The 18164-nt window shown below is 28.3% G+C and overlaps 1 protein-coding gene and 1 long non-coding RNA gene across 6 annotated transcripts in view; one reads left to right on the forward strand and one right to left on the reverse strand.

Annotated features, from left to right (window-relative positions):
• On the reverse strand, window positions 1-11100 carry Mekk1 (mitogen-activated protein kinase kinase kinase 4). Of its 2 annotated transcripts, XM_015511491.2 has the most exons (24): window positions 11035-11100; window positions 10878-10951; window positions 10458-10616; window positions 10212-10385; window positions 9971-10131; window positions 9853-9917; window positions 9587-9792; window positions 9184-9329; window positions 9028-9083; window positions 8747-8912; window positions 8492-8612; window positions 8229-8435; window positions 4441-4748; window positions 3525-3629; window positions 3244-3436; window positions 2915-3064; window positions 2623-2838; window positions 2387-2546; window positions 1937-2301; window positions 1699-1867; window positions 1500-1622; window positions 1330-1436; window positions 1084-1263; window positions 1-1017 (listed from the first exon to the last, which is right to left on the reverse strand). In XM_015511491.2, exons 3-24 carry the CDS (start codon window positions 10563-10565, stop codon window positions 934-936), a joined length of 3570 nt encoding a protein of 1189 aa, XP_015366977.2. In that variant the 5' UTR covers window positions 10566-10616; window positions 10878-10951; window positions 11035-11100; the 3' UTR covers window positions 1-933. The 2 variants fall into 2 exon arrangements, with proteins under 2 accessions (XP_015366977.2, XP_015366975.2); XM_015511489.2 differs by lacking the exons at window positions 10878-10951; window positions 11035-11100 and having other exon boundaries at window positions 10458-10824.
• The window catches only part of LOC149055474 (uncharacterized), a 27537-nt gene continuing 20432 nt past the window's right edge, over window positions 11060-18164 (forward strand). For 2 of the 4 annotated variants that reach the window (XR_016192138.1, XR_016192139.1), the window contains exons 1-3: window positions 11060-11191; window positions 11475-11696; window positions 11767-11986. This is a non-coding gene — a long non-coding RNA (uncharacterized LOC149055474). Of the gene's footprint in view, window positions 11192-11474; window positions 11697-11766; window positions 11987-18164 lie in introns of those variants that run through there. The other 2 variants (XR_016192137.1, XR_016192136.1) reach the window with 2 other exon arrangements.

The raw sequence follows: 18164 nt of genomic DNA on the forward strand, positions 1-18164 counted from the left end.
TTTTTAACAATACTATAATTTATTGAACGTCTATACATTTTTAAAATATATAGTAATATGTTATAAATTTACCATTTTTAATATATTTATATATTTTTTTAAAGGACTGCATGTATAAGAATATAATTTTAACAATTAACAATTAATTCATATACAACGTAAAAACAAAAATAATAATTAATGATTGGCATAAATATTATAAAACATAATGGGTATGAGGTATTTCATATTCACTAAACAATAATAATTCTAACAAATGGCCTTGTAATAGAATATTGCATTAATGATGATGTGATCCATAGTTTAAGTTAATATATAGACAAAGGCACATTTTTTAAAAGTTGTATTTAGGTTACAAAAAATAAAATACAAAAACACAATAACATTTACAATTAACTTACAAGATAACAAAATTAATGATACAGTTGTAAAACTTATTTTGTTCTAATTATTAGACAGCAACACCTTTATTTTTTTCATTAACAAGCCTTAAATCTATTATAATTTTTAGTCCAATAATTATGTTACCCAATAACGGATATATATATATATATATATATATATTTTAATTATATTTATAATATTTATATTTTAAATAATAATAAAATGTTATTACTAGCTATAACTTTCTATTGTTACTTAGATTAGATGTTGTACTTTTAAGATTAAAAAATTATATTTACAGTTATCTACTATTAGTATACATTGACCCAACAAAAAATATTACCACACTTTTACGAAATCAATATATTTGATGATTTATTCTAGTGAAACTACCAAAAATATTATAAAAATAAAATAATAAAATATTAAAATATTATAATGGAAAACAAAACATCTCAAAATGCATATGAGTAAATAATTAAAACGTTACATGAACATTATGTTCAAGTAGACAGTACAAGATTAAAATAATATAAAAAATACTGTATGCTATCGTTTAAAACCTAATTTTATGTATTCCTCTAGCATTGCAGTTGAAGATATTCGACAGGAAATACATTCCTCGGGCATAACCTAATACAGTAACATGGGTAAATTTTAAATAAACAATAAATAAACAAATTTAATTATTATAAATACTTTAATAAAATTATGTTCTTGCAGTTCTGAAATAGTTGCTCTCGAGTCCGGATCATGTTGTAGACAACTGTTGACAAATTGTTGTCCCTCATCGCACAGTGTGTCAGGTATAGTTGGCAAGACACCCATTCCCACTTTGAACATGATTTGGTAGTTTGAATCATACTCATGCCATGGTCTCTATGGAAACATTAAAAAAAATATTAATTTTACAATGATCACAAACATGACATTGTCAAAGCATACTTTGCCTGAAGCCATTTCAATTATCACACATCCTATTGACCAAATGTCTGCGGCTCTACCATGTCCTTCTGTGTTGGCTTTCATAAAAACCTCTGGAGCCATATATGCTAGAATGTTTGATGTCATATATTTTAATATAAAATGTATCTAATAATATTGATAATATTTACCTTGTGTTCCAACAAACCCTTTAAGTTCTCCAGGAACTGTTGTATGTGCTTTCATTTTTACTGCTGAACCAAAATCACCCAGTTTCAAACAATTTCCTTCGCCAGTTAAAAAAATGTTTGCACCTAGTTTAAACACAACATTTAAGTTATTAGATGGGAATTTAATTCATATTTAAAGTATATTATTGAAATATCTAACTTTTAATATCTCTATGAACGATGGCATGCTGGTGTAAAATGTCTACTCCACTAACCAACTGTTTAGTAAATCTACGTAAGAGAGCTTCTGGTAGCCCGTTTTCTGTAGCAGCGACTAAATTTTCTAATGTCCCTTCAGCACACAATTCCATAAATATGAGCATCTCCTCCTAAAAATGTAATTTAAATTTTAAATGAAAACAATTCTTAATGTTGACACAGATTATCTATGTCATTACCCTATGAATTTCAACGCCATAATATCTAACGAGATGTTCATGAGTGATGCCTTCAAATATTCTCAACTCAACAGCTACATTTCTGATGGCATTATGATCGAATGGTTGCAATTGTATTTCTTTCATAGCCATCAATTCTCCAGTTTCATTATTAACAGCAGTGTATACTTTACCAAAACGGCCTTGCCCGATTTTTATGCCTCGCTGCCAACTAAAATGTACAGGACGAGGACGAACATACTCAATACGCTCAATATTATAATCATGTCGAACGTGACCAATTAACTCTTGAGAGCGCAATTTATCTTCTAATTGATGATCTAGTTTATTAACAGCATCCATAACGCGTACATTTCTTTCAATATCTACATTTGGGTTTTTATGAATAAAGCAGAAAATGCAATTAGTAAAACCAAATTAATTTATTCATATGGTTATTTTTATAAATACCGCTTTTAAAAGTTTTTTCAGTCTTCAAAATTTTATTTCTCCCTTCAATTGCAGAAGAATGACGTTTTTTTTTTATAACACTAGGGTTTGAAAACAAACCATCATCGTCTGATTTGCCAATAATATACATCACACAATTTTCTATTAAAATCTTAAAATTCTACACAAAAAAGTTATATAGTTCCACAACTTTTCTTTTAAATTGAAAAAAAACATAATGTTCACATCATATATACCTTAAATTCCTCATCACTAAGTCCAGCAACGTTCTGAGGTTCGCATACACTGAGTAAAAAATCTACTCCATTATTTGCCCATTTAGGCTTTAAACCTCGGCCAAGTTCACATCGTTTGTGCACAAAATTTATCCAACGTTTTGAAATAGATACATTGTAGAGAGTGGCATGATCTTTATATGGACCACACATAATTTTGTTAGCTTCTTTATGATACTATTCACATAAAGGTGTTAGGTAAATAATAAATATAAATTTTATAACTTTAAGATTTAATTGTTTTAATATATACCTCAAATCCAAATTTATACATCTGATGCAAGACTTCTCGAATACGGGGAGCCAATGTTATATCATAAATATCGTTGTTACAAGTATCAGCTGCTTCCTCTAATGATGTAATTATTTCTATAATACACCGACAAACTTCCAACAATTTTTCCTATAACATGCATTACATTATTATCCAAATGTTAAAAATAAATAAATAAGCTTGTAATCTTGTAACCATGTTGTCACTATTAATGTCAAGCTAACCAAAACCTATTGCATCCTCCATAAACAAAATAATTAGTTGTGAATTTTATTTATTTTACTATTATTGTTATACAGAATATTTACTTTTAAAGGTATCATTGTAGTCAAAATTGGAGACAAAGGACCATCAAACTTCACATTATTCATTTTATCTTTTTTATATTGTTCAATCATATCTTTGCATAAATTTTTAACTAATGACATTACAAGAAAAGACTTTTCTCTGAATATGCTTAGCAAATTTTGTAGTTCTCTGCATATGGCTAATAAGTTTTGCCTAAAGTATATGAATTATAATATATTTCTCATCATATTTTGGTTAAGGATATAATTAATATTTAATAATATTTTAATTGCAAACTTACTTGGTTTGAGAATGATCAACATTTTGTGCTATCATTTTAATTTGATCATGTGTTTTGTCCTTGAAATGTTTTAATATTGTTTCCAACATGTGTTTGGCAATTTCACTATAAAATTATTATTTTTTTTATTAAAATGGTATAGAATACTTGTAATAAGTACCAACGAGTTTTGATGACACCAACAAAATTAATAAATTCTTTAGTGTAATATAAAATTAGAAAATGTTTGTAATAACTAAACATAGCAAAATAAGATAAATAAGTAGATATTTCATTTTTTAATTTGACATAAAATATTTTAAGCCACTATTTTATATGCATATAAATGAGTTTTTCAGGAAATCATACTTTTTTTAAGTGGACCCTACAACAGGCATTAGTTCTTTCTATCTCATGCAAAATATACCCACATTTACACTTAGCAGATCACTTTTAGCTTCAATAATTTGAAAATTCGAGTGAATCGACCTATTATGAAACTTGATTGTAAGAACATTATCCATGTTTGATAGAGGGTTTTTATGATGACTTAGTTTTTAAGTGAATTATGAGCATTTTTAATTTACGCTAGGTATATAATAAACACAGAACTTGCTAAAAAATTGAATTATCATAAGAAACCAAACCCAGATTGTTTTTGCCATCAAATTTTTTAATGGGTTGATTCACTCTAATTAATAAAATAAAAAAGCTAAATGTGTTCTGCTAAGAATAAAAGAGAAGTCTCCTTAAGTATAAATTTATGTAATACAATACTATAATATACAAATTATATTAAAACTATTAAAGCTTATTTAAAGTTCCACAATGTCTGCTAAAATCCTTAAATTACAAACTAAAGCACAAAATAGTACTTTTAAGTAGTCATTACTAATTCCTACAATATCTCATTAACGTAAACTAAAACATTTCATACCAAAACGTTTTTGTGACTGTAGTCATACCATCTGGAATATGAGGAATTATGACCTTCATATCATTCCATTCTTCTTCTAGAATATTTTTTTGAGCTTTACAATATCCCATCATCACTACCCATTGTTCCATGTATCCCAAATAAACTTCCAAAACAATTTTGGTACATTCGTCAAAATGGTTTATACGTTCTTTGAATATTTTCATACCAATTTCTTTATCAGACCATAATGTTGATTGTATATGACGAACAAAACGTCTCCTATGCACTACAGCCAGCATTAAACCTTCTTTTAGTTCGCAAGTCAACTAAAAATTATAAATTGTTCTTAAATTATTTCTTTATAAGTAATAAACATGGCTCGTAAGTTTGTGAATTTGTATATCAGTCTTGCCAATTTGTATTAAGTAATTGCTAAGATGGAATTCATTTCAAGGCGACAAAGATGATTATAAGAGTTTATTAAATCTTTTTATTGGATTTAATTTCATATTTAGAGGTTTTAGACAAATTTAACACATACTTTGAGCATAATTATGATTTTAAAATTTAAAAAGCCGGTAAGTGGATGTCGCTCCGCTGTACATTAGGTGGTGGGGTGGACCTCTGACTAGGGTAAGTTAGATTTGAATGCAACGATAGGCATCATTGTATACAAAAAACGATTCTGAACGGAGATGATTTGTCAGTCTAGAATATATTATATTTAAATATTGTCATATATTCTATTTTGAAACAAATATTTTATTTATCAATTAGGACACATTTTGCATAAGGCATGGTTAATCAATTTTTCCAAAAATATTGCATGTAGTTATCATAATTCATAATACCTTATATTATCATTAATATATAATATTAAATAATATATTTAATCGTTACCGTTACGCGATTTCATAAAAATTTAAAACTCAAACGCTCAAAACATTTTTCTTATAATGACACTTCAAATTTACTCTATAGCTATTTGAAGCAAAACTTATGGAAAACTCAGTGTTGTATTTTTAATCCTTAATTATAAACACAAAAAATGTTATGATTTTTCAACTTCAAAATTACTTGCAAATTTTGGCGTTTTCGACAGATTTTGTAAAAATTTGAACTATGAATGCTTATAAAAAAAAATGTGACTAACGATTTTTAATTTTTCTTAGCAACAATAAGAACAACCCATAAGGAACCTTGTATAAAATTTTCAAGTTTTTTTGGTCATCCATCTCATAAAAATCGAAAATTTCAGTGGTCTAAAAATAACTCAAAAAAAAAAAAAAACATCAAACATTTTTGAAAATTAAACTGTATATAGATAATGCTAACATAAACATTTGGTGAAAATTTCAAGTATTTACAGTGATTAGTTTTTGAATTACAACCATACCAAAAATCGATTTGGTCGAAAACTGGTTTTGCGTAAAAATTCCAATTTTTCTGTCACTTTTTTTTTTGTTTTTCTCGATTTTTTTGAAAACTATTGGAAAATGTTTACTTTTGACCTGTATAATGCACCAAGGATATTCACTTTTACATCGGAAACCACCCCCAAAGTTTGAAATTGAAGCATTATTTCGACTAGTTATGCTGTGAATAGACACAGAAAAAAAAACATCATTGTAAAATCAATATAATATTCATCACTTCGTTCAGAATCTAAAAACTAAAGGCGGCCTTGCAAATGAATAATGTATTGTTTTTATGTCAGTTATTAATATTTGAGATGGTAAAAATTCTGATTCTTGATATAAGTATATTTTCTGATAAAACAATATAATTAAAAAGGTGGATGTCGCTCTGCTGTACAGTAGGTTAGAAGTAGGTTACTGTAATGGATGGAATTAAATTTGAATCCAATGATATTATATCATTGTATACGAAAAACGATTCTGAGCGAAGACGGTTTATCAGTGTAGGATATATTATAGATTATTAAACATTTTCAAATCTTAGATTTAAAAAGAAAAACTTTTATGAATTTCTAGTTTGAAATAATTTGCGGATTTTCGTCATTTTTACATATAGTGTTGTCAAAATTCAAACTTTGAATGCTTGTAAAAAAAAAATTGTGACCATGAATTTATTTTATTTTTCAACTGCTATTGTTAAAATGTGTTAGAAGCCTTGTATTAAATTTTCAAGCTTTTCTACCAAAAAATAAATTTTTATCGATATTTATAGGAAAAAAAACTAAAAAAGTTGAAAAATAAAATGTCAGTAAACAGCTCAAAACAAATCTAAATATTTTGAAAATTTTATCAAATATATAAAATGCCTATATAAACATTCAGTGAAAATTTCAAGTATCTGCGGTTATTTATTGTTTTAGACTTTTAGAGTTACAACAAAATAAGAAAATCACTAAATGTGAAATCCAGTGAAAATCCAATGTTGTAAAAATTTAAATTTCAAATGCTCATAAAAATTTAATTTGAATTTCCGGTGGACTTTTTATTTGTAATAAAGATTGACGAATTTGTAAGGAATCTTGTATTGAATTTTGAAATCTTAGATATAAAAGGAAAATTTTTTATGAATTTCTAGCTTAAAATAATTTGTGAATTTTCGTGATTTTTACGTATTTTGCCAAAATTCAAACTTTGAATGCTTATAAAAAAAATTTGTGATTATGAATTTATTTTATTTTTCAACTGCTATTGTAACAATATGTTAAGAGCCTTGTATTAAATTTTCAAGCTTTTCTGCCTAACAAATAAATTTTTATCGATATTAATTTAAAAAAAACTAATAATGATCGAAAATTTCAAATGCCTATGAATAGTTCAACTTAAGTCAAAATTTTTTGAATATTGCATGGTGGATAGAATATACTTATATAAACATTCGGTGAAAACTTCATGTATCTATGGTCATTCGTTTTAAAGTTACATCAAAAACCAAAATCGATTTTGCCAAAAAATGAGTGTGCGTTTTCCTTTAATTTTTAGTTTGTTTTTCTCAATTATCTAGAAAAGTATTAAGAATTTTGAACGAGGTACTGAAGTCAAAAATCGAAGCATTTTTACTGCCCCAAAACGTGATGACACAAAAAAAAACACATCACGGTAAAATCAATGCATTTTCATCGCTCCGCTCAAAATCTAAAATTGAGAATTCTTAGTAAATTTTGAAAGTGTCGGGAAAAACAAATTATTGTTTTTTTGGCATAACCCAAAAACACTTTGAATTTTCACCAAATATTTGTATTAGCATTTTCTGTAGATGAAAACATATTTTAAATATTTTGGCTCTATATAAAAAAAATGTACTGGTATGTTACGTAATTTTTAGCCATAAAGTATTTTTTTTTTAAATTTGAGTGTAGGAAATGAATGTATCCAATTATTAAATTAGATTATTTCTACAACAAGTATACTAGGATACAAAGTTTTCATTCAGAATGAATAAGATTAAGTAATTCAAAGTTAGGTTTTTTTTTGTGTGTGTGTGGGGGGGGGGGTAAAAGTTAAACTATTTATTTGTATTTTAAGTACTTATTATCCATTTACTCATGTGTATTATGACTGTAAATGAAATTGTAATAATATATAATATTTTTTTTTTAATCAACTTATTTTGGGTCGGGGGGTATTTGTTAATATCTAACCTGACTTATGGGTAATAGTCTCAAAAAGGTTGGGAACCACTGGTCTATAACCAACATACAAGTATAACATAAAAATGTATTGATGTGATTAAGTTTATTTATAAGTTATTAAAATAATAATTTATTTCTTTATATGCACTTGTTTTATAGAACATGCCCTTTATAAGCCATGATAGTTAAAAAATATTACTTGTCTGATGCTCATTATTGAAGGTTTCTCTGGTCTAGTATCAAGTCTCATACGAAGATAAGCATGTATTAGATCCAATGGAATACGAGATAAAAAAATAAATGTAGCTCTATACGAAGGTAAGTTCAATTCTATTGATTCTTGACTCCAATAACTATAACGCAATAATTCTTCATCATGAGGTACATCATGTTTAGAATCATCTTCCTAAAATAAATGTTTGAAATAAATAATATTAATTTTAAACTAAACATGTTATTTACCACTGCTGATTCTTCTTTTAGAGTTAAATGTGCTTTACGCAACACATTTTTGTATAATTCATCAAGAAATTGTAATGCTTTTCTCAAACCTTTAGTCTTTAATACATCAGCAATAAATTGCCTAAAACATAATTTACAATAAACTTAAATGCATCTATATATTTACTGGTTAATACTTAGTCAAATAGTAAAAACCATACAATATTATAACTAACAATGATTTGTTAAATTAGATAATTTTAGAAAATGACTCACCTATAAGTTTGAGATGCATAGCAAGATGAATTTATTCCTATTGTATAAGGGAAAAAATGTTGTCTAAGGTGAGCTATAGGCTGAGTGTTATATAAATTGAGATCTTTGTATGATATTGGTTCACGATAATTAGCAGTAGATCTTTTGAATTTGAATTCAAAATTTTCTATAATATATTTAAAACAATTAATATATCAATGAGTAGATATTTATTTTAAATTTTAATGTAATATATATATATATGTATAATATGAAATTCAAAAATATGCAAAATAATTTACCAATACTAGTTCTAGGAGAAGGTGTTAATGAACCTTTACCACTATCATTGGATACACTGAAAATAAAAAAGAATACAAATTAATTAAAATTATGCATACATTTAGGAATTGTTAATAATATATATTGAGTATTGTCTAAAAATAACTTTCATTTACCTGGGAGAATCTGAACTGCAACTACTAGTTGCCATCAAATGATTTAATGGCTCCAACTCCACTTCATCTGCTTTCATCAAATGTCTGCCTAAAATTAACAACATCAATCGCTGTCTCTTGGTCATATTGTACCACACACACATTGCCTAAAATAAAAATACAATGTATCATGAATACATTCATTTTCCAATACTGAAAACTAAAAACTATTTCTGAAATACATTTTAAACATTAACTGTACAATATTTTTCTTTTTTCTTTGAGTAATCAAATAACTTACTCTAGCCTTGGTTTTACATAACAGATTTTTACCATTATACATTTATAAAGAACAAAATATTTTAAAGCATTATATTAAAAGCTGACAAATAAAATAAACTGATAAATTAGTTGAAAATCTTACCTTAACTCTATTAGTAAATTCTGCACTTTTAAATAAAGGATATTGTACCGCAAATGCTCGGCTAGATGGAAATAATGATTCAGCATACTCTAATCGTTCCATAAGTTTTTGTACTTGGCAGAGAGCTAGATTTTGTTGTTCAATACATCGAGAACAAAATAGTCCAAGACATCCACTGCGACTTGAACATTGACCAACATCTTCATCTATAATATTCATATTTAGGCATAAAACTCAATAAAAAAATTGTTCATTTGATAATCTACCTGAACAATTATTTGATTCTTCACAAGCTGGTGATGTTTTTGAATTTAATTGATCAAATCTAAAACTAAACTTTATTATTAGATTAAAATTACATAAATATTTACAAGTAACACAAACCTGAAATTTATAATTTCGTCAAGTAGATGGCAAATATTTTTTCTTTCTTCGCATAAATACTTATCTTGACTCGTTATAGTCCGATCAGTTAGCCTGGCACGTAATTCTAACCATATTAAGTCTTTAAGTTCGCTTTGCCATAGTACCTCTTCTTGGCTTAACTGCACAGACAATTACAGTTAAAACATTTGTAATAATTGTATAACGAAATATATCTAAACACAATTCAATATTATTTTACTTGTCTGTTGTGTTCATATGAACTAGTCACTTTTTCATTATTAGCTAAGCATTTGAGTTTGTTATAAAAAGCGACCCTGTTAACGTCTTCAGACTTTGCCAACTTATCGTTAATGAACTTTCGACAGACCACTAGTTTAGAGCCAACACTCCAAAACCGGTTATTAGTTTCAACCTAAACAATTCAAAATGTATAAACTACAAATCAATTTTTGATTAAAATACAGGTGTGAACCCATTTACATACTTTAAATTTACTATGCGGTTCATCGTGATCCTCCATTTGGCCCTGATCCTCAACAACCAAAATTGAATCCTGGACTTTGCTTTGCTCTCTGACGTCGAAAATCGCCATCTCGTATTCAAAGTAGAATCGAAACTTTTTGTTCACATCAATACGATTTTTCTGGCAAAAAAGCGAAAATACCATGTCTTCAATTATATAACTGTACGCTATAATAATATTTCAGCAGTGTGGCAGCGGCGACGGCAGTGTATTCAAAATTTACGTAACAATTATTATGATTATTACTAATGTCTAATATGCTAGTCGGGTAGCTAGAGTAGAACATTTCTCATTTCCTAACGGAAGTGGCGCAGATCTCGTATTTCGTAATGACTAATGAGGAGGAGAAAGACGTTTTTTATTTTTTGTTTTTATACTTACTCATCATAGACTATCAGAAACTGGTTTTTCATCGTCGTCAACGCATTTATCTGTGTGTTCACACAAACCACGACCTAAGGACAAGGTTCATCGAATTTATCTCCATTGGCCTATCGGTAGCGATAACGCGCAACAAACAAATGAACGATATATATACCTAATGTTTTTGCTTTTTCCTCATCCGTTTCTTTATTTCAATATTAATTAAGACGTTGAATAATAATTATTCTCCTCCACGCTCGTCATAGCAGCGGTGGTGGGCGGCGAGCGGTGGTCGTCGATTGCTCCGGTACTCGATTTGTGAAACGCAAAACGTGAGTACGTGACACCGGTTACCGGTACCTATTATCACAAATTACTGAGTAAAATATTATGCGAATATCGTACATACGTAAATTTAATACGTTATTATTTTTATTTATAACATAATCAAAGTTATTGCCGAGCATATGGTATAGTTCGAAACGATAATATTAAGTAATACGTATATCGGTATATTTCAATGGAAGTTAAACGAATAAACGATTTTCCATTAAGAAACAATTAAAATATTCAATTTAATTCTATAATAACAATTTATTATTATTAAAAAATTAGGAATTATTCCGAAATCGGCGATCCGAGCGAGAAACAGAAAACAAGTGTCGACTACGCAGTAACAACCGATCACATATTCATATAATATGACTTGTCGAACGCGCGAGTATCAAACTCAGACTGGGCACAGTGGGCACTGGCCACTGGCAGAACTTATTTTCTAAACGTACCGCATTACAGTTTATTGACCGAATTCCCTAAGGTAACACTCGTGAGCACTGAGTAAGTAGCGTTACGGCCTACTTAACTGACCGTCTGTCGTAGCATACTATCATATTATAATGTTTTGTAGTTTTTGTACTGTCGTAGTGTTGGCTCGTAGCCGGTTGACGGTCGCCTGCCGGCTGCCGGACCGCCGGAGTCTCCGGATCGGAACTCTGAGTGCCCGACGGAAATCGACGCGCCGCGCCGCACTGACAGTGAGCAGTGAGCAGTGAGCAGTGACAGTCGACAGTCTGACACTGGTACTCCGCCCGCCGTCGACCTTAACGAGTCTAATTAACCCCCCTCAAGTATGTTATTATTATTGTCAAGTTTTTCTGGTGTACGAAAATACACGTACATGTCCCCATTTAACATTAACTTAGATTTTTTTGTAAACATATTTTTTAGCCAAATTACATTTTTTATATTAACTTAGATTCTTTTATTTAATTAATATTAATGTTTTTTAATAAAATATTACTTTTTACTAAAAATTAGATTTTTTTATCTGTTGTAAAATTTGCCAAGAAAAAAAACTGAGGTGGGGTACTGTCGTTTCCGTGGCGCCCCCAACTTAGAATTTGGAATAATTTATGAAACTTCGAGCCCGTCGAGGTACAAACAGTGAAATACAAACCAGGTACAAAATAATGGTAAGGGTTTCAATATTAATTGAATAAAAGAATCTAAGTTGATATGAAAAATATAATTTAAGTAAAAAATATGGAACAATTGCAGTTTAGCTCCCAAGCGATTTTTTCGATTTTTTTTTATCGAAACATATGTATTTCAACGAGTTAAGAACGATGGTGTAAAACTTAGTTGGTTTAAACCATTATTTTGAAAGTTATAGCCTTTCAAATTCAAAGTATGCGATTTTACGTTTTTTTTATCGCGCGCCGCATGCGTATTACGACGTTTTTTTTTTTTTTTTTTAGGATTATAATTATATTAACTAGGTAGATTCTGTGGTGTGTTTCATGAAGTACTCTCACATTCAAATGATTTTACTTAAATTTCAAGGTAAAAACAGAGCTAAGAGTAAATAACAAAACTATCAAGTAAAGTTGCTCCCTTCGCCTACCGGATCCAGTCGCCAAACTCGAGGTCCTCCGGACCTCGACTTAGATGGGGGCTCTGCCACCAACCCCCCCGGGGTAAACCTGGGGGGGGGGGGCGACGCTCCGGGGTCGCGGCGGTGAGAGCATACTTGACCTGCGGGCAGGCGAATGACCTAACAAGTAAATTTAACCTTGTTAGTAAAAGTAACATAAGTATAGTGGGTCCCTTCGGCTGACGACTCCAGGCACGTAGCTAAGATAAAATAATTAGGGTGGCATAGTTATCGACACTATATCGACACTAAATATCAAAAGCTCATAAAAATTTAATTTGAATTTCTGGTGGACTTTTTATTTGTGATAAATATTTAAAAACTTGTAAGGAATCTTGTATTAAATTTTCAAATCTTAGGTATAAAAGGAAAATTTTTTTATGAATTTCTAGGATAAAATAATTAACGAATTTTTGTGATTTTTACGTATGTCGTCAAAATTAAAATCTGAATACATGTAAAAAAAAATTGTGGCTATACATTTATTTTATTTTTCAACTGCCATTGTAAAAATATATGATGAGCCTTGTATTAAATTCTCAAATCTTAGAATTAAAAACAAAAACTTTTATGAATTTCGATCTAAGATAATTTGAAGATTGCCGTAATTTTTACGTATTAAGTCAATATTTGAACTTCAAATACAAATAAAAAAAAATTGTGCTTATGTATTCATATAATTTTTTAATCATTGTAATAATAACTTATGAGGAACTTTGTATTAAATTTTCAAGTATTTTGATAGGGCCAAAAAATTTTTATCGACACTCCAAAAAAAAATTTTCTGAAAAATTGAAAATTTCAGTTGTCTATAAATATCTCAAAAAAAGTCAAAATATTTTGAAATTTAAATCATGTAATGAAAATGTTAATCTAAATAACTGGTAAAACTTTCATGTGTCTACGACTTTTACTTTTTGAATAATAACAAATATTTAGTTCAAGTTTTTTTGGTCGTCCAACATTTTTTTTACCGACACTTCAAAAAAAATTCTCAAAAAAATTGAAAATTTCAGTGGACTATAAATAACTCCAAAAAAGGCAAAAAATTTTGAAAATTAAACTGTATATAGATATCACCAACATTAACATTTGGTGAAAATTTCAAGTATGTACAGTGATTAGTTTTTGGGATAATTTTAAGGATATTCACTTTTACATCGGAAACCATCCCCAAAGTTTGAAATTGAAGCATTATTTATGCTGTACATAGACACAAAAAAACACACACATCATTGTAAAATCAATACATTCACCACTTCATTCAGAATCTAAAAATCTAAATTGAATTAAAAAATATATCTAACTTGATTAAAAAATATTAATTTAATAAATAATAAAAATAAATCTAAATTGGATAAAAAAAAGCTATGATCTAATATTTTATTCATACTACATTTATTATTCTTCTTTTTCATTCAAAATATATTTTTGGTACCTATAATTGCAGGTTTGATCCCAAGCGATTTTTTCGATTTTTTTGATTGAAACATATGTATTTCAACGAGTTTAGAACGATGGTGCAAACCATTATTTTGGAAGTTATAGCCTTCCAAAGTATGCGGTTGTATGACAAATAGTACGTATTGCAGCGTGCGCGCTTATCATATAACATAACAGCTGTTGACTTATGTTACTCTTAGAGTCTTAACTCTTAAGTCTCTAACTGGCCATCGAGTATGGCGACCGAAGCCGGTAGGCGGAGGGAGGTCCCTTGAGTTTGGCGATCGGAGTCGTCCTGCAGGCACGTAACTAAGGGGTGGCATGGGGTGGCCCGGCCACCCAAAATATTTACAGGCCACCCCATTACATTGAAATATTTTTGAAATACCCAAGGCTCAAATAAATGGGTAAAAAAATTAAACATATTTTAATATTTCTATTATCATATTTGTTATTTTTACATAATTGACTTTCCGAACACTAGGGCAGATTACCAGATATAAAAACTAAGAATAGAAATCGTTTCTACATACTAGTCGTATTCGTCGTATTAACGGCGACAACAATGCATCTATATTTATTATTATTATAAAGTCGCAAGAACTAGCAAGTATTCTTATTCCAGTAAATCACCATTTCCCAACGCGACATGACTTCTTAATGGGTACCAGGATCCAGGATAATAAAATTATTATGTGAATGTATTACTAATAAAGTAATAACTAATAATATTTATGCTAGGTACTATAGATACCTACTTATAATCTATAAATATAAATTTAATCGCCGAGGTCTAATTAACAATAACAAATAATAATATAATATATTAATATATGTGATAGAGAGTATTTTAGTACAATTTATTTTATTACAACAGTCGACAGCAATCAGCGAATGAGTGTGCGGCCCGCATAATATTATTATTCACTTTTAATTTAAACATGTTTAAAAGTGACAATAACACTGTGTCTCTATTTCTGTACTATTTTCTTCTTTACGATTTTACCTAGCAATACGACTATACTTATTCAGTAATCAGTTGACGTTTGAAGACTTGTGGTTGTAGGTGTCGCGAATCGTGATTCATGTACAGTGTAATAATTTAATAACTAAATATTATATTCAGAAACTACAATTTTATTATATTATAAACAATATACCTATGCCCTATACATAAACATAATTCTATTAGTGTCTAGTGTGGAGGGGGTGGGGGGGTAAGTAAAAATGTTGGTCATAACTATGCCACCATAATTATTTAATCTTAGCTACGTGCCTGTGACTAACTATATATATATTATATAGTCTGTGGTAAAAATGTGCGACTATATATTATATTAATTATTACGATTCTCCGTGAATAATAGTTTTAGTAATTGGTGCCGTATTTTCTCTTCGGAACCACGTGAACGACGCATGATAGAGAGATGTGAATATGTGATGACACTGATAACGCGAGGAGGCTCCGACTTTTAGATTCTGAACGAAGTGATGAATGTATTGATTTTACAATGATGTGTGTGTTTTTTTGTTTTTGTGTCTGTGTATACAGCATAACTAGTCGAAATAATGCTTCGATTTCAAACTTTGGGGATGGTTTCCGATGTAAAAGTGAAGATCCTTGGTGCATTATAGAGGTCAAAAGTAAACATTTTTCAAAAAAATCGAGAAAAACAAAAAAAAAAATGACAGAAAAACGGGAACTTTTACGCAAAATTAGTTTTCGACCGAATCGATTTTTTTATATGGTTGTAATTCAAAAACTAATCACATTAAATACTTGAAATTTTCACCAAATGTTTATGTTAGTGTTATCTATATACAGTTAAATCTTTTTGAGTTATTTATAGACCAATGAAATTTTTGACTTTTTTGAGAATTTTTTTTTGAAGTGTCGGTAAAAAAATTTTAGATGATCAAAAAAACTTGAAAGTTTAATACAAGGTTCCTTATGAGTTGTTCCTATTGTAGCTAAAAAAATTTAAAAATCGTTAGTTACAATTTTTTTTTATAAGCGTTTATAGTTCAAACTTTTACAAAATCTGTCGAATAAGAGAAAATTTGCAAGTAATTTTAAAGTTGAAAAATCATAAAAATGTTTGTGTTTATAACTAAGGATTAAAAATACAAACTCTAAGTTTTCCATAAGTATTCCTTCAAGTAGCTATAGAGAAAACTCGAAGCATCATTATAAGAAAAATTTTAGGTGCGTTTGAATTTTAAATTTTTACGAAATAGCGTACCGATAACGATTTATGCTCAAACGATTTTAAACATTTGTTATTATAACATATGTCTTCGTGAGTATATACATAAAACAATTTTAAAATTATATTCAACTAATATGCATATAAGAAAATATCTTCACAAATTATTAGCAAGACTTTTAATAGAGTAAAAATTTCTTCTTTTCTTTCTCTGGCACTTATTACTCTCTAAGAGTTTTGGATAGATAATATATAGATAATATAGATAATACTATCGACAAAATTTTCTTATATTAATTGTAGAAGTATAATAGTTAGTTTTCTAATAAAATATTATACTACTATTTTTGTACTACATAAATATTATAAACAATAATAACCATAAAAGAGATTGTTGAAAAAGATCTTTCTAAGATAATATTATATATGTGTAAATATATTAACTTATTTTTAAATTTTGTTTAAACGCTTGATCATTTTGTCCCTAGAAAAAATCTATTTTTGCAAATTTTACAATGATGTGTGTGTTTTTTTTTTTTTTTTGTGTCTGTGTACAGCATAACTAGTCGAAATAATGCTTTGATTTCAAACTTTGGGGGTGGTTTCCGATGTAAAATTTAAGATCCTTGGTGCATTATAGAGGTCAAAAGTAAACATTTTCCAACAGTTTTCAAAAAAATCGAGAAAAACAAAAAAAAAATGACAGAAAAACGGGAACTTTTACGCAAAATCAGTTTTCGACCAAATCGATTTTTTTATATGGTTGTAATTCAAAAAATAATCACTTTAAATACTTGAAATTTTCACCAAATGTTTATGTTAGTGTTCTCTATCCTTTTGAATTTTTTTGAGTTATTTATAGACCACTGAAATTTACACTTTTTTTTTGAAGTGTCGGTAAAAAAATGTTGGACGACCAAAAAAACTTGAAAATTTAATACAAGGTTCCTTATGAGTTTTTCTTATTGTAGCTAAAAAAAATTAAAAATCGTAAGTCACAATTTTTTTTAATAAGCTTTTATAGTTCAAAATTTTACGAGATCTGTCGAAAACACGAAAATTTGCAAGTAATTTTGAAGTTGAAAAATCATAAAATTTTTTGCGTTTATAACTAAGGATTAAAAATACAACACTATGTTCTCCATAAGTTTTCCTTCAAGTAGCTATAGAGAAAACTCGATGTATCATTATAGAAAAAATTTTAAGTGCGTTTGAATTTTAAATTTTTACGAAATAGCGTAACGATAACGATTTATCCTGAAACGATTTTAAATATTTGTTATTATTTAAAAAGTATAAGTCGTAGATACTTGAAAATTTTGCCAGTTATTAAGATTGACAATTTCTTTACATGATTTAATTTTCAATATATTTTGACTCTTTTTGAAATGTTTATAGACAACTGAAATTTTAAATTTTTCTGAAATTATTTTTTGAAGTGTCGATAAAATTTGTTTGGCCCAATCAAAATACTTGAAAATTTAATACACATATTCTCATAAGTTATTCTTATAGTGATTAAAAAGTTATAAGAATACATGGGCACAATTTTTTTTATTAGCATTTGAAGTTGAAAATCATAAAATGTTTGTGTTCATAACTAAGGATTAAAAATACAACACTAAGTTTTCCATAAGTTTTTCTTTAACTAGCTATAGAGAAAATTTGAAGCGTCATTATAGGAAAAATGTTTTGAGCGTTTGAGTTTTAAATTTTTATGAA

Source organism: Diuraphis noxia, unplaced genomic scaffold (assembly GCF_037042655.1).
Source record: "Diuraphis noxia isolate RWA-SAM2 unplaced genomic scaffold, SU_Dnox_SAM2 contig0005, whole genome shotgun sequence".
Lineage (NCBI taxonomy): Eukaryota > Metazoa > Arthropoda > Insecta > Hemiptera > Aphididae > Diuraphis > Diuraphis noxia.

What these genes read in the sequence shown, in the direction of transcription:
- Mekk1 (XM_015511489.2), bottom strand. Translation starts at nt 10,640, where the DNA reads ATGGTATTTTCGCTTTTTTGCCAGAAAAATCGTATTGATGTGAACAAA. An exon ending in AACCGCATAGTAAATTTAAA is followed by an intron (nt 10,386 to 10,457) that starts GTATGTAAATGG and finishes TGAATTGTTTAG; the next exon opens with GTTGAAACTAATAACCGGTT. An exon ending in ATGGCGTTGAAATTCATAGG is followed by an intron (nt 1,868 to 1,936) that starts GTAATGACATAG and finishes TTACATTTTTAG; the next exon opens with GAGGAGATGCTCATATTTAT.